The sequence below is a fragment of the Ranitomeya imitator genome, chromosome 1 (genome assembly GCF_032444005.1).
Source record: "Ranitomeya imitator isolate aRanImi1 chromosome 1, aRanImi1.pri, whole genome shotgun sequence".
NCBI classification, from domain to species: domain Eukaryota; kingdom Metazoa; phylum Chordata; class Amphibia; order Anura; family Dendrobatidae; genus Ranitomeya; species Ranitomeya imitator.
Genome location: NC_091282.1, coordinates 33,224,006 through 33,239,443, shown reverse-complemented (window position 1 = coordinate 33,239,443; position 15,438 = coordinate 33,224,006). Strand labels below are relative to the sequence as shown.

The window sequence follows — 15,438 nt, the reverse complement described above, 5'->3', positions numbered from 1 at the left end:
TTCCCTCAAATCCGATACCCGGAGAGGGGCCTCTTCCTCTAACATACGGCATATACACGTCTGACATAACTTCTTTAAATAGGTGTCAGGTAGTGGCTCCGTGCATAAAGCACACTGCTTATGCTTAGATTTAGAGACCTTCTTCCCCTACAACAAAGCATAGTACAGAAAACAGTTGTATCAGCCAACGGCTCGGATATAACACTCACCACTGCTGACAAATATAGAGTACCGGTTTCTGAGGGGGTGAGGTGCGACGTGACGTCGGGTTGCCAGGGTCCTGCTGCCCGCGTACCACATCACCACTACGAGATCTGCTGCTGCTCTCCTAGCTGTCGGTGCTCGGCGTCTCCTGTAGAAGACATGTTGCCGCACACACTCACCAAGCGCTGCCTTCTTTTCAAAAGTCCCGCGCTCCTCCTCCCGGTCTCCTCCGGAAGTCGTTAGCTTTACTACCGGGTCATAAGCGCCGACCTGCTCCAGCAGCATCGCGCGCGCGTGGACGACCCAGGGCGGCATGCCCCAGGAACGCCACCGATCCTTGCCAGACGAGGGGGGAAGCTGGACACAGGACTTCCCCCGATGCTGCTTCCGGGCCCCCGACTCTGCCGTTCTCACCTGGACACCGCACAGAGGCTTGGCAGACCCGGGTAAGACAAAAATCCTGCAGGCTCCCACCGTCCGGACAGGAACCCAAACTGGAGGGCGAGGGGGACCGCCCCTTTTTAACCTGTAGGTTCCTGTCCGGAAGGTGGGCGGATCCCCTCTCTCGTTGTGGGTGCTGTCGTGGCGATAGGAAAAGAAGATTTTCCAAGTGCGATGATAAATGCGCATAGACGTAGGCTTTCTAGCGCTGATCATGGTAGAGATGACTTCCGGAGAGAAACCTGCCTGGGTTAGAACCCAGGACTCAACGGTCATGCCGTCAAACACAGGGCCTCGGAGCTCTGGTGCTAAATGGGGCCCTGTGAAAGGAGGTTCGGTAATCGCCAGGGAACATCGGCGACTAGTTTAACTAGTTCCGCGTACCAAGCCCAGCGCAGCCAATCTGGCGCAATCAGGATTACCGGTACTCCCTCTGGTCTGATCTTCTTGATGACTCTCGGCAGTAAGGGGAGCGGGGGAAATATGTACAGAAGCCGAAAATGATGCCACGGGAGTACGATTGCATCTGCCCCGATTGCTGCTGGATCGTGGGACCAACCTATGAAGTTGGGAACTTTGGAATTGAGCCGTGAGGCCATCAGATCCACGTCCGGAGTTCCCCATCGACAGCAGATCTGGTGGAAGATCTCGGGATGGAGAGACGACTCCCCTGAGTCGAGGCCTTGACGACTGAGGACATCTGCCTCCCAATTGTCCACTCCCGGGATGTGAACCGCAGAAATCATGGAGCGGTGTTCCTCGGCACAACGGAGAATGTAGCCTACCTCGTTCATAGCTGCCATGCTGCGGGTTCCCCCTTGTCGGTTGATGTATGCCACTGCAGTGGCTTTGTCGGACTGAATCCTGATGGGACGACCTGCCAGGAAGGGATGGAATTGGAGAAGAGCTAACCTGATTGCCCGAATGTCTAAGATGTTGATCAGAAGGCGCGATTCCTGAAGTGACCAGCGGCCCTGAGCAGTGTGATGTAAGAACACCGCTCCCCAGCCTAGAAGATTGGCATCTGTTGTCACAACTAGCCAATGTACTGGAAGAAAAGACTTCCCTTGATTCAGGGAGGACTTTAATGTTCACCACCTGAGAAACTGACTCGCTGGGGAAGGAAGAACGGGTTCCTGTCCCACACAGCCAGGAGGGTATGCTATAAGGGACGGAGGTGTAATTGAGCAAATGGAACCACCTCCATAGCTGCTACTATCCTGCCCAGGACTCTCATACTGAAGCGCAGAGAGTGAGTGTGAGGCTGAGAGCTTCTGAGCTTCCCGCTGTAAGGCTGAGATCTTTTCTGGGGGAAGAAGCACCAACCCCTGGGACGAGTTCAGTATCATTCCTAGAAAGGAAATTCGCTTGAGCTGGTACAGGGAAAGATTTTTTGAAGTTTATCTTCCAACCCAGGCGAGAAAGTATCTATTGTGATGGTCACGGCCTCCTTGCAGGCGCGGAAAGAGGGGCCTTTGATGAGGATATCATCTAGATACGGTAGCACCACCACTCCTCGGCTGTGAATGATGGCCACGGCGGCCGCCATGACCTTGGTAAATACCCTGGGAGCGGTGGCAAGGCCGAAAGGCAAAGCCACGATTTGGAAGTGTTGTTCCTGAACTGTGAAGCGAAGGAGCCTCTGGTGAGAAGGGAAAATTGGAATGTGGAGGTATGCATCCTGGATGTCTATAGACGTCAGGAACTCGCCTTTTTCCATGGAGCCGATGACAGTACGAAGCGATTCCATTCGGAACAGTCGTACCCTGACGAACTTGTTCAGCAGTTTTAGGTCCAGTATGGGCCGTACTGTACTGTCCTTTGGAACAATGAACAGGTTTGAATAAAAACTTTGAAACCTTTCGCTTTGAGGGACCGGGATAACCCAGTCTTCTTTTAGAGAGCTTATGGCTAGAAAAAACTCTGATGCCTTTGCCCTGGGAGACGAAGACAGGAAAAAATGATTTGGAGGAAGAGAGAAGAATTCTATCTTGTATCCGGAGGACACTAGGTCGCGGACCCAATCGTTGTGAACGACCGCGAGCCACGTGTCAGAGAAGGAAAGCAGGCGGCCGCCTACTTTGAGGGTGTCCTCCCGATACCACCAGGAGTCATTGTGTGGGAGATCTGCCCGGTCCGGACCCCCTGGATCCTGACTGCCTATGCCTGCCTCTCCATGAAGAGGAAGGTTTGTAAGAGGTTTGGGATCTCTATCCCTACATTGTGCCCAGCCTGGTCCGGAAGATGTGGTAGTAGAGGACCAATTTGAGTTGGAACGAAAAAAAAAAAAATTAATTGATCGAGTTTTTCGCCAAAAAGTCGACCGCTCTGATATGGAAGAGAAGTCAATGACTTTTTGGAAGCAGAATCCGCACGCCAGTCCCTGTGCCATAACCTCCGAATGGTGATGGTGTTTGCTGCTGCTTGAGACTGGTATCCAGCACCGCTGCAGGCAAGACCTCAGCCCAGTGGGTAATAGCCTTAGCCACCCACGTAGCGGCAAAAGATGGAAAGAGTGCGGCTGCTGAGGCTTCAAAAGCTGAACGAGCCATATTGTCGATCGGTGGGGTTTTTTAAATCCAGGCACCCTCTGAAGAGGATAAAATAGATGTAGTAGCCAGGCGCGATACCGGAGGATCTAGCAGAGGAGACTGACCAATCCTTTCTTAGATCAGGAGCAAAGGAATATTTTGACTCCATGAGCTTTTGCCCTGTGAAGCGTTTATCTGGACGGATCCTATGACATTCAACGATTTCCTTAAGTTCGGGATGAACTCTGTGAGCTCGCTTGGTCCTCTTAAAGGACACGGCATGATCCGTTTTAGATAAAGGTTCCTCATCTAGCTTCAGGGCATTGTTTACTGACTCAATGGGAGAGTCTCCTGATCGTGATGGAAATCCTGATCTAGGGACGTGTCAGAATCGTCCACTGAGCCAGGTTCTCTACTAGACCCAAGGGAAGGGGAGCGGGAAAAGAAGCTCTCAGAACCCGATTCCCGGTGATGGTCTGGGGACAAGGCACGAGTCCTTTTCCTGGAAGAGCGAGAGCTCCTTGGTAAGGTACGACCCCTAGTGTACAAGGGGTTCTGATCATCGGAAGCGTTATCCGTAAAGGTGCCCTGGTTAGAGGAAGGGTCTCGGAATGAGTCTAACGCTTTGGCCAGGGATGCCATAGACCAGGTAAGGGAGGTAGCCCACTCAGGGGGACCAGGCTCACTGGGTTCAGTATCAGTAACAAGTGGTTCCTGAGCAGTCACCGGTTCACAAGCTGTGCATAACGCAGTATTGTGACCCCGGGGTAGAGATACCTTACAAGAGGTACATGCAGCGAAAAATACAGTGTGGGTTTTCCCAGACCTTTTGTTAGGCTTTGATTGAGACAGTGTAGCCTTGAGGAAAGTGCTTACTAGCAGGGGAAGGGTTAAGCTATGTTTCTGCAGCTTACCCAGGTCCGGTATCTTAAGTCCCCGGGGTAGGTCCGCAATGTGTCCACCGAAATCACTAATCACTGAAGCTGTGATTCAGAACGCTGGAACAGCGCTGCAGCATCAGCCCTGTGGGTGTCCAAAGATGGCCACCAAGATCAGGAAGAGAAGACGCTTCTCGCAGAATGAGAAGTGCCAGAGAGAGTGGGCTGCGGTAACCGCCGGTGGGCGAGCCAACGTTCTGGCCTGGACGAGAGAGAAGCCAGGGGCTAAATTTTAAGCTTGCAGTTGCGGCCTGCGACATGACCCACGCACCCAAGCTTTAAGGTATATGCGGACCTCCTTATCCCAGGACCTCCCAGTGCCTCGACCCCGCAGGTGTACTCACGGTAGATGCGGTGGGTCGGTGCTCAATCCACCTTCACCATAGTCAGGGAGGGGGTGGAGAGCTTCTGCCACCTTCCATCATCCGCTACAACAGTGGTGATGCAGAGGGGGGCTGCACGGAAGCCATAAACATCATGTCCGGCTATGCACCTGGCTCCAGGAGAGGTAGATGGAGGGCTACTCCATGTGGTCGCCTGCTATAGAGGGGGGAGATCGGAACGTGAAGGAACAGTCGCCTGTAAGGTGAGCTCAGGGCTGGCATCCAACGTTGCAGGAAAGGAATACGGGAGGGACGCTCCACGTACTTGCCTGTTGATGTTTCGGGGGAGATCGGAATCGGAACCTAGAAAGGATCCGTCACCCCCATTCGCTCCGTTAAGGGAAAAACAGAATTAAAATAAAAACGGTGGGGTCTGAAAGCAGACCCAAGTGCCTCCTACAGACACTAAGCAAGAACTGGTTCACTGAGAGCCAGCAGGAGGGTGTATATACTGCAGGGCAGGAGCTATCCTTTCTGTATTACTTAGTGTCCTCCTAGTGGCAGCAGCATAACACCCATGGTCCTGTGTCCCCCAATGAGGTGGAGAAAAAAAAAAATTCCTTACTGCAATCATACAGCCAAGCTCGAATTCATGATGCCAGAGTTTTGGGCAGCACCAATCCTCTGACACCTTGCCTTTAAGACCGTCACTATGGACAAAAAAAATCATAACTTATTTCTTTAACTACAATTTTATCAGCATGGAAAGTTAAGAAACTTTGCAAATCGCTTTTCATGCAGTTGTCTTCATTCTTGTATACAAAAACGCATGCAAATGGATTCCATCCCCGACATTAATATCAGAACGCACTCAGTTGGAGCACAGATGATGGCAGTGATGGGTCAGTGCCTGTCTCCTCTGCTGAGTGTGGTCATCACCGTAATCATCTGTACTCCAAGAGTGAGACCTGATATTAATGCTGCTCAAGACAGGAAAATAATCTGGGAAAAAAGTGTTTTGAAAGCCACATACGTGCAATGATTTTTTTTTCTAAAGAATTGAAGACAAATCCTAAGTGACTGGCAAAATTTCATAACTTTCTGTTATGGAATCAACGGGAGGGAGGGAGAATAAATAAAAAAAAAAACACAGCGAGCGTCACAAGTGAGTGTATAGTATATACACGTCCGATTCCAACACATGGAAAAACAAATATATACCACACCCACGTCTCAATTAATATCGGGCGGATGGATGCTATCCATGCAATGTCTGCCATCTACAGAAAGGTAAAATCGTGATAAGCACCATGACACCAATATATATATATTTTACTTACTGTCATGGTGCTTATCACAATTTTACCTTCCTATAGGTGGCAGACATGGCATGGATAGCATCCATCCGACCGATATTAATTTAGAGGTGCTGCCGCCACCGTTTAGTGATGCAAGACAATGTGTTACATCCTCCACGACTCTGAAAATAGAACTCCCATATCTATGCCTTTCATGAAAGCCTCAATTCATAATGTGCAAAAGGATTATAAAGTAATCTGATTGCTTTCCTGGTCATGCTGAGGCTAGAACCATAAATCCGTCATATCCCAAAATTCCTCTGTCAGCCCTGTGATCCATCAGATAATCCTCTTTAATTACCTGTTCACAACAGGGGGATCCCAGTGCAGCGGGGACATCTGGAGGTCATAGCCGTGCTTCAATATTCACTATGAAATGGCTTATGGATTTTACAATCATATCTATAACACTTTCCACGCTGGACCAGATTCTTACAGAAATAATTGTAAAGTGCAGTTACTGCTGAAGTGTTCACGCTGAGCCTTTATGTGAAAAGTACGGAGGATCGGCTCGGTAGACATCATGTTTGTGAAGAAACGTTGCACGCGTTTCTTACCACATGACATCGTCGGAAAGCTCCAGGCCTTCCAGGCTCAGGTTGCGCAGGTTGTGGCAGCGGGAGATGATGCTCTTCAGAGACTCTGGCGTTATGGTACAATTCGAGAAGTCTACGTGCTGAAGCCGCAGAGGTCTGGTGGAGAAAAAGAAAACATGGCCGTCACTTTAAATGTTTCCAACAACGCACAGGATCGAACAGCGCTAGGGATCATGTTATAAAGCTCGGCTGGGTACCCGGTCCCCAAATATCGAGCAATTCCGCAGAGGTGGGAGGCTTCGGGCGACATCGTCCATTAGGCGCTTTTACAATACTGAGCTCCGCACCATGTACGAGCATGAACTCCACATTGTACATGAACCACCAGGCCGGCTTTTCTGCACGCCGGTGTGCCAACTATTGAGCGGTATTATTGTTCCAGGATCTCTCACCGGACTTGTCTGAATAACGGTTCTCCAATGCACGACCTCGGGCAGCGCAGGACGACAACCCCCAGCGACAGCAGGTTTCCGATCACTCCGGCCGCCATGTGTTTGTTAGTGAGATCCACGCTGTGCCATAACGATTCATCGCACCTACGGGAAAAGGGACGACATTCAACTTCATCAGCCGCCTCCACCATTTGTATGTAACCGGAATATCATGATTAAAAGGCAGCAGAGCCCCCTTCCCAGCGGGTAACCACCAACATCATGTCCTGGAGGTCCAACATGGACACACAGGGGCTTTCAGAACTCTTAGTAAAGCTCATTCCTGCAGCCCATAGCAGATCACGGCTTTAACCGCTTCATGACCTCACGATTATCTGTTTTCATTCCCCTTCTTCCCAGAGCCAAAACTTTTTCTTATTTTTTTATTGCCAATACGAGGGCTTGTCTTTTGTGGGATGAGTTGTACTTTTGATTGACGTAATTGATCTTACCATATCGTGTATTGAAAAGAACTAAAAAATTGCAATTGTGGTGAAATTACAAAGAAAGAAAAAAAATATATAAATTGCAATTTCACAATTTTTTTATTCACCATGTTCACTAAATGCTAAATCTGACTGGCCATTGTGATTCCCCAGGTCATTACGAGTTTGCAGATACCAAACATGTCTAGGTCCTCTTATTTATGTGAAAGAAAAAAAAAAAAGTTTGTAATAAAAGAAAAAAAAAGTTCCATTTTCTGAGACCTGCAGCGTCTCCATTTTTTGGGTTCTGGGGCTGGGTCAGGGCTTATTTTTTTGTGATCTGATGTTTTTATTGATACCATTTTGGGGTAGATCGGATTCATTCTTCTTATGTTGTGATAGATCGGGCGATTCTGATTTTTTATTGTTTTATTATGAATTGGGAGGAGGATCTGAACCTTTACATTTTTTTATTTTTTATTTCTTTTCTACTTTTCCCCTGCTTAAATAATCTCCTCAGGGGACCTGAAGCTGCGTCTTCTGATCTCTTGTGCAATACATGGTGGGCTTCAGCCCTGATATGTGTAGCAAGAATCATCATTATCTGCTATAAACGCCAACCACGGGGTGACATTCATAACAGATGAGCAATGACAAGCCCCCTTCCTCATCAGTCATGCCTACCCATCGGCGCCCCAAGATCATGTGACAGGAGCACCGATTGCCGGGATTAGGGACGCGCTTCCATATTAAATGCCACAGCCAGATATGGACAGCGGCATTTAACATGTTAACAGCCACGGGTGGATCGCAATTTCACCAGCAGCTGTTAGGGGCACAAGACAGCTGATCAGATAGCACCTATATGTCATGGGGGTTAAAAAGGACTGGTCTGATCAAGGTCTCAGGGGTCTTACAATCTTGTCTCCCCATTATGGACTTACGAAACTCTGCTCCACTGCTTGCACACCCGCGGCACCAGCATCAGGTCGGTTAAATGTAGGTAGGAAAATATGGCCAAAAGTAACTCATCAGGAAGCGATTCCCAGGAAATCACTGCGGGAAAAAAAGAGGGAAGAGGAAAAAACGGTCACACAACCTGCAGGGAAGAGTAATGTACGACAATGCTACAGCTCCAAGAATGAATCCCCCTTTAAGGCCATGTTCACACGCTGCGTTTTTGCTCTGGTTTTAATGCAAATTTTTAGCTGCGTTTCACAGCACCAGCAAAAGCTGAGAGATTACTGAAATCTCATGCACACGTTGGGTTCTTCCTGACTGAATAGGAAAACTGCAGCGTGTCGCTTCTTTCAGCGATTTTGTAGCCATAGAAAGTAATGAGATAGTGTAAAGATGCAGCAAAGAACGAGGGGATCAGGTTTTGCTGCAAAAGCCTAAAGATATATACACAGGACCACCATGTCCCGCAGTATCAGTATATAGGCACCTGGCGGATGTCCTGTATATACCGGACCACCATGTCCCGCAGTATCAGTATATAGGCACCTGGCGGATGACCTGTATATACCGGACCATCATGTCCCGCAATATCAGTATACAGGCACCTGGCGGCTGTCCTGTATATACCGGACCACCATGTCCCGCAGTATCAGTATACAGGCACCTGGCGGCTGTCCTGTATATACCGGACCACCATGTACCGCAGTATCAGTATACAGGCACCTGGCGGATGTCCTGTATATACTGGACCACCATGTCCCGCAGTATCAGTATATAGGCACCTGGCGGATGTCCTGTATATACCGGACCACCATGTCCCGCAGTATCAGTATACAGGCACCTGGCGGATGTCCTGTATATACCGGACCACCATGTACCGCAGTATCAGTATATAGGCACCTGGCTGATGTCCTGTATATACACCGGACCACCATGTCCCATAGTATCAGTATATAGGTACCTGACAGATGTCCTGTATATACCGGACCACCATGTCCTGCAGTATCAGTATATAGGCACCTGACAGATGTCCTGTATATACCGGACCACCATGTACCGCAATATCAGTATATAGGTACCTGGTTGATGTCCTGTATATACACTGGACCACCATGTCCCGCAGTATCAGTATATAGGCACCTGACAGATGTCCTGTATACACCGGACCACCATGTCCCATAGTATCAGTATATAGGCACCTGACAGATGTCCTGTATATACCGGACCACCATGTCCCATAGTATCAGTATATAGGTACCTGACAGATGTCCTGTATATACCGGACCACCATGTCCTGCAGTATCAGTATATAGGCACCTGACAGATGTCCTGTATATACCGGACCACCATGTACCGCAATATCAGTATATAGGTACCTGACAGATGTCCTGTATATACCGGACCACCATGTACCGCAATATCAGTATATAGGTACCTGGTTGATGTCCTGTATATACCGGACCACCATGTACCGCAATATCAGTATATAGGTACCTGACAGATGTCCTGTATATACCGGACCACCATGTACCGCAATATCAGTATATAGGTACCTGGTTGATGTCCTGTATATACCGGACCACCATGTACCGCAATATCAGTATATAGGTACCTGGTTGATGTCCTGTATATACCGGACCACCATGTCCCGCAGTATCAGTATATAGGTACCTGGCGGATGTCCCATATACACTGGACCACTATGTCCAGCAGTATCGTATATAGGTACCTGGTGGATGTCCTGTATATACCGGACCACCATGTCCCATAGTATCAGTATATAGGTACCTGGCGGATGTCCCATATACACAGGACCACTATGTCCCGCAGTATCAGTATATAGGTACCTGGTGGATGTCCTGTATATACCGGACCACCATGTACCGCAGTATCAGTATATAGGCACCTGGCTGATGTCCTGTATATACACCGGACCACCATGTCCCATAGTATCAGTATATAGGTACCTGACAGATGTCCTGTATATACCGGACCACCATGTCCTGCAGTATCAGTATATAGGCACCTGGCGGATGTCCTGTATATACTGGACCACCATGTCCCGCAGTATCAGTATATAGGCACCTGGTTGATGTCCTGTATACACCGGACCGCCATGTCCCGCAATATCAGTATATAGGTACCTGGTTGATGTCCTGTATACACCGGACCACCATGTCCCATAGTATCAGTATATAGGTACCTGACAGATGTCCTGTATATACCGGACCACCATGTCCCGCAGTATCAGTATATAGGCACCTGGCGGATGTCCTGTATATAGTGGACCACCATGTCCCGCAGTATCAGTATATAGGCACCTGGTTGATGTCCTGTATATACCGGACCACCATGTCCCGCAATATCAGTATATAGGCACCTGGTTGATGTCCTGTATATACCGGACCACCATGTCCCGCAGTATCAGTATATAGGCACCTGACAGATGTCCTGTATATACCGGACCACCATGTACCGCAATATCAGTATATTTGCCCCGTATTCACATGTAAAGCGCCATGGAATAAATGGCGCTATAAAAATGTATAATAATAATAAAAATAATAATAATATAGGTACCTGGTTGATGTCCTGTATATACCGGACCACCATGTACCGCAATATCAGTATATAGGTACCTGGCGGATGTCCCATATACACTGGACCACTATGTCCAGCAGTATCGTATATAGGTACCTGGCGGATGTCCTGTATATACCGGACCACCATGTCCCGCAGTATCAGTATATAGGTACCTGGCGGATGTCCCATATACACTGGACCACTATGTCCCGCAGTATCAGTATATAGGTACCTGGTTGATGTCCTGTATATACCGGACCACCATGTCCCATAGTATCAGTATATAGGCACCTGACAGATGTCCTGTATATACCGGACCACCATGTACCGCAATATCAGTATATAGGTACCTGACAGATGTCCTGTATATACCGGACCACCATGTACCGCAATATCAGTATATAGGTACCTGGTTGATGTCCTGTATATACCGGACCACCATGTACCGCAATATCAGTATATAGGTACCTGACAGATGTCCTGTATATACCGGACCACCATGTACCGCAATATCAGTATATAGGTACCTGGTTGATGTCCTGTATATACTGGACCACCATGTCCCGCAATATCAGTATATAGGTACCTGGTTGATGTCCTGTATACACCGGACCACCATGTCCCATAGTATCAGTATATAGGTATCTGACAGATGTCCTGTATATACCGGACCACCATGTCCTGCAGTATCAGTATATAGGCACCTGACAGATGTCCTGTATATACCGGACCACCATGTCCTGCAGTATCAGTATATAGGCACCTGACAGATGTCCTGTATATACCGGACCACCATGTACCGCAATATCAGTATATAGGTACCTGGTTGATGTCCTGTATATACCGGACCACCATGTCCCGCAGTATCAGTATATAGGTACCTGGCGGATGTCCCATATACACTGGACCACTATGTCCAGCAGTATCGTATATAGGTACCTGGTGGATGTCCTGTATACACCGGACCACCATGTCCCATAGTATCAGTATATAGGTACCTGGCGGATGTCCCATATACACTGGACCACTATCTCCAGCAGTATCAGTATATAGGTACCTGGTGGATGTCCTGTATATACCGGACCACCATGTCCCGCAGTATCAGTATATAGGCACCTGGCTGATGTCCTGTATACACCAGACCACCATGTCCCGCAGTATCAGTATATAGGCACCTGGCGGATGACCTCAGTGCTAGTATCAGTATACTGGTAGGTACCTTGCTTAGGAGGCCTGGATGCCCTGGAGCGTCTGGCAATGAAAAACCCCTCGTCCTCCTTCTCCTTCCGTTTCTGCCTCTTTGCTGGAGGGGTCATGTGCACGACTTGGTCCTGGGGAGTGTTCTCTGTGTTCTCCGTGTCCTGTGGATCTTTCTCCATCGGGGTCACTCCCAATCCACTCAGCAGATCTGAACTTCTCTTTGCGTCCCACGACAATGAACTGAGCCTGGACGTGTTCCCGGCCGAAGCAGGAATCTCCTGAAGGTGTTTCCTATAGGAAAAGCCAGACATGGGTGACAATGTCGTCCCCCTCGCAGCCTGCAGCCCGTCCCCCAACGATGAGCACATGCTCCATCCAAATCACCATATTATTTACACCCCACAGCGAACTTGAACAAGCGAACCTTTTATAGCTGGCTTTATTCATTATGCCTATATAGCGCCATCATATTCCATCATCACTGTCCCCATTGGAGCTCATAATCTACATATATCAGATGAGTGAGAGTCCAAATACCAACACCACCCCCCCCTTCGCTGCCGATCAGCTGATATCACCTGCAGAAGTGGCTGAATGGAAAATGGAAACAATACCGAGCTATACATCACATAGTGGTCATTCTTGGTACTGCAGCTCGGCTCTTATTGAAGTGAATGATCTGCAGTACCCAGAACGACCAGTACTCCATGTATGGCGCCGTGGCTCTGGCTCTATACACTGTGTCCATTGTGGGGGAGTCTGGTGCCAGTGCCCACTCATCCGATTCTGATAACATCATGGGCAGCGGATCATTAAAGGGCGTGTCTGGGACTTTAACAATGATGGCCTATCCTTAGGACAGGTCCCTGCCGCCATCTTTGATGAGCGCTCACATGATGAACCTGGATCTTTCCCTGTACGATTGCTGAAGTAATCAGCCATGGACGGTGCAACACTCCGCCAGCGGCTGTTAACCTGTTACATCGAATTAACACGCACCGGCGTCGTTCCATGCTCGCATGATGCGGTCACCATGACGGCCAGGAGTCTGCTGATGACCTCGATGCCTGTCATTACGCTCCTCCTGCGGCCGGTGTTCACAGATTGCGTATATATATATATATATATATATATATATATATATATATATATATATATATATATATATATATATATATATAGCTGTACTACTACATGTAGAACAAGAGATCACACGGTCACAGCTTCATGTCCCCTAAGGGGACTATTAAACTGTAAAGAAGTGGGAAGGAAAAGTTTAAAAAAAATAATATATATATATATATATATATACACGATACATTTGCCCTATTGAAAAAAAGCATTTGTTTTCGCTGCGTTTGTAAAAGTCCAATCAATATCTAAAACAAATTAATCTGATATGTAAACGGCGTGACGAGAAAAAAATAATAATGGCAGGATTATAGGGTTTTATGGCCTCTGCAACATTGCAATAAAAGTCGATGAAAACCTGGTCTCCATCCCAAAATGTTATCAGTAAAAACAGAAGCTCAGGACGCAAAAAACAAGCCGTCCCCAAATCCCAAAAAATGGAGACGCTGCGGCCACAGAAAATGGAGACAGAATAATACATATTTGTATGATCACAGCTATAGACGTGCCTGGTCAGGAGCAGGTTAATTACTCAGTGATGGAAAACCCCTTTAAATTGCACGGTCAGCTGCAGAACTACAACTCCCAGCATGCCCCGACAATACGAGCGCGTTAGGGCATGCTGGGAGTTGTAGTCTCACACCAGCCTTCTGATATCGGGATCGTATCCGTTTCCAGAGAGACAGCGCCGCACATGAGGGGAGTCGTCGTCCTCCTCGCGTCCACACCACCAGCATCCCGCATCAGTAATCCCGTCCCCGCCATTGTGTCAGTCTCACCTCATCGTGACGAGCGGCCGCCGGCTCCGGGTACGAACTTCCCGCGTCCTTCTCCTCTCAGCACCACAGGACAGAGTGGCGCGTTGACGTCACCCAGCGCGCAGGCGCACAAATGCGATCTCTCTGCCCTAGTGGTGACGTCACCCTTTGATCACGTGTTCCTCTCTTGAGCGCAGAGGAGGCGGAAGTCTGTCCCAGGAGACAAGGCCTCTGTTGCCCATGGCAACTACTGACCCAAATAAAAACTGTGTATTGGGGAAAATGAAAGCTGGATACACAGGGAGGAAGCTAGGACTGGTGTAATACATGAGTGCTAGTGGGGGGGAAGCCTGGGACTGGTGTAATACATGAGTGCCAGTGGGGGGGAAGCCTGGGACTGGTGTAATACATGAGTGCTAGTGGGGGGGAAGCCTGGGACTGGTGTAATACATGAGTGCTAGTGGGGGGGAAGCCTGGGACTGGTGTAATACATGAGTGCTAGTGGGGGGGAAGCCTGGGACTGGTGTAATACATGAGTGCTAGTGGGGGGGAAGCCTGGGACTGGTGTAATACATGAGTGCCAATGGGGAGGAAGCTGGGACTGGTGTAATACATGAGTGCTAGTGGGGGGGAAGCCTGGGACTGGTGTAATACATGAGTGCTAGTGGGGGGGAAGCCTGGGACTGGTGTAATACATGAGTGCCAGTGGGGGAGAAGCCTGGGACTGGTGTACTACATGAGTGCCAATGGGGAGGAAGCTGGGACTGGTGTCATACATGAGTGCCAATGGGGAGGAAGTCTGGGACTGGTGTCATACATGAGTGCCAGTGGGGGGGAAGCCTGGGACTGGTGTAATACATGAGTGCCAATGGGGAGGAAGCTGGGACTGGTGTCATACATGAGTGCCAATGGGGAGGAAGTCTGGGACCGGTGTAATACATGAGTGCTAGTGGGGGGGAAGCCTGGGACTGGTGTACTACATGAGTGCCAGTGGGGGGGAAGCCTGGGACTGGTGTAATACATGAGTGCCAATGGGGAGGAAGTCTGGGACCGGTGTAATACATGAGTGCTAGTGGGGGGGAAGCCTGGGACTGGTGTAATACATGAGTGCCAGTGGGGGGGAAGCCTGGGACTGGTGTACTACATGAGTGCCAGTGGGGGGGAAGCCTGGGACTGGTGTAATACATGAGTGCCAATGGGGAGGAAGTCTGGGACCGGTGTAATACATGAGTGCTAGTGGGGGGGAAGCCTGGGACTGGTGTAATACATGAGTGCCAGTGGGGGAGAAGCCTGGGACTGGTGTACTACATGAGTGCCAGTGGGGGGGAAGCCTGGGACTGGTGTAATACATGAGTGCCAATGGGGAGGAAGTCTGGGACCGGTGTAATACATGAGTGCTAGTGGGGGGGAAGCCTGGGACTGGTGTAATACATGAGTGCCAGTGGGGGGGAAGCCTGGGACTGGTGTACTACATGAGTGCTAGTGGGGGGGAAGCCTGGGACTGGTGTAATACATGAGTGCCAGTGGGGGGGAAGCTAGGACTGGTGTCATACATGAGT

General features: G+C 49.0%; 1 protein-coding gene across 1 annotated transcript in view; it reads right to left on the bottom strand.

Annotated features, from left to right (window-relative positions):
• SKP2 (S-phase kinase associated protein 2) overlaps positions 1 to 14,005 on the bottom strand; it is a 28,926-nt gene extending 14,921 nt beyond the window's left edge. The window contains exons 1-5 of the mRNA XM_069745953.1: positions 13,901 to 14,005; positions 12,010 to 12,281; positions 8,192 to 8,303; positions 6,784 to 6,927; positions 6,353 to 6,487 (exon numbers count right to left, since the gene is read on the bottom strand). Of these exons, the coding sequence (XP_069602054.1) occupies positions 6,353 to 6,487; positions 6,784 to 6,927; positions 8,192 to 8,303; positions 12,010 to 12,281; positions 13,901 to 13,905 (668 nt within the window). The 5' untranslated portion in view covers positions 13,906 to 14,005. The remainder of the gene's footprint in view (positions 1 to 6,352; positions 6,488 to 6,783; positions 6,928 to 8,191; positions 8,304 to 12,009; positions 12,282 to 13,900) is intronic.
• Positions 14,006 to 15,438: the final 1,433 nt, after the last annotated feature.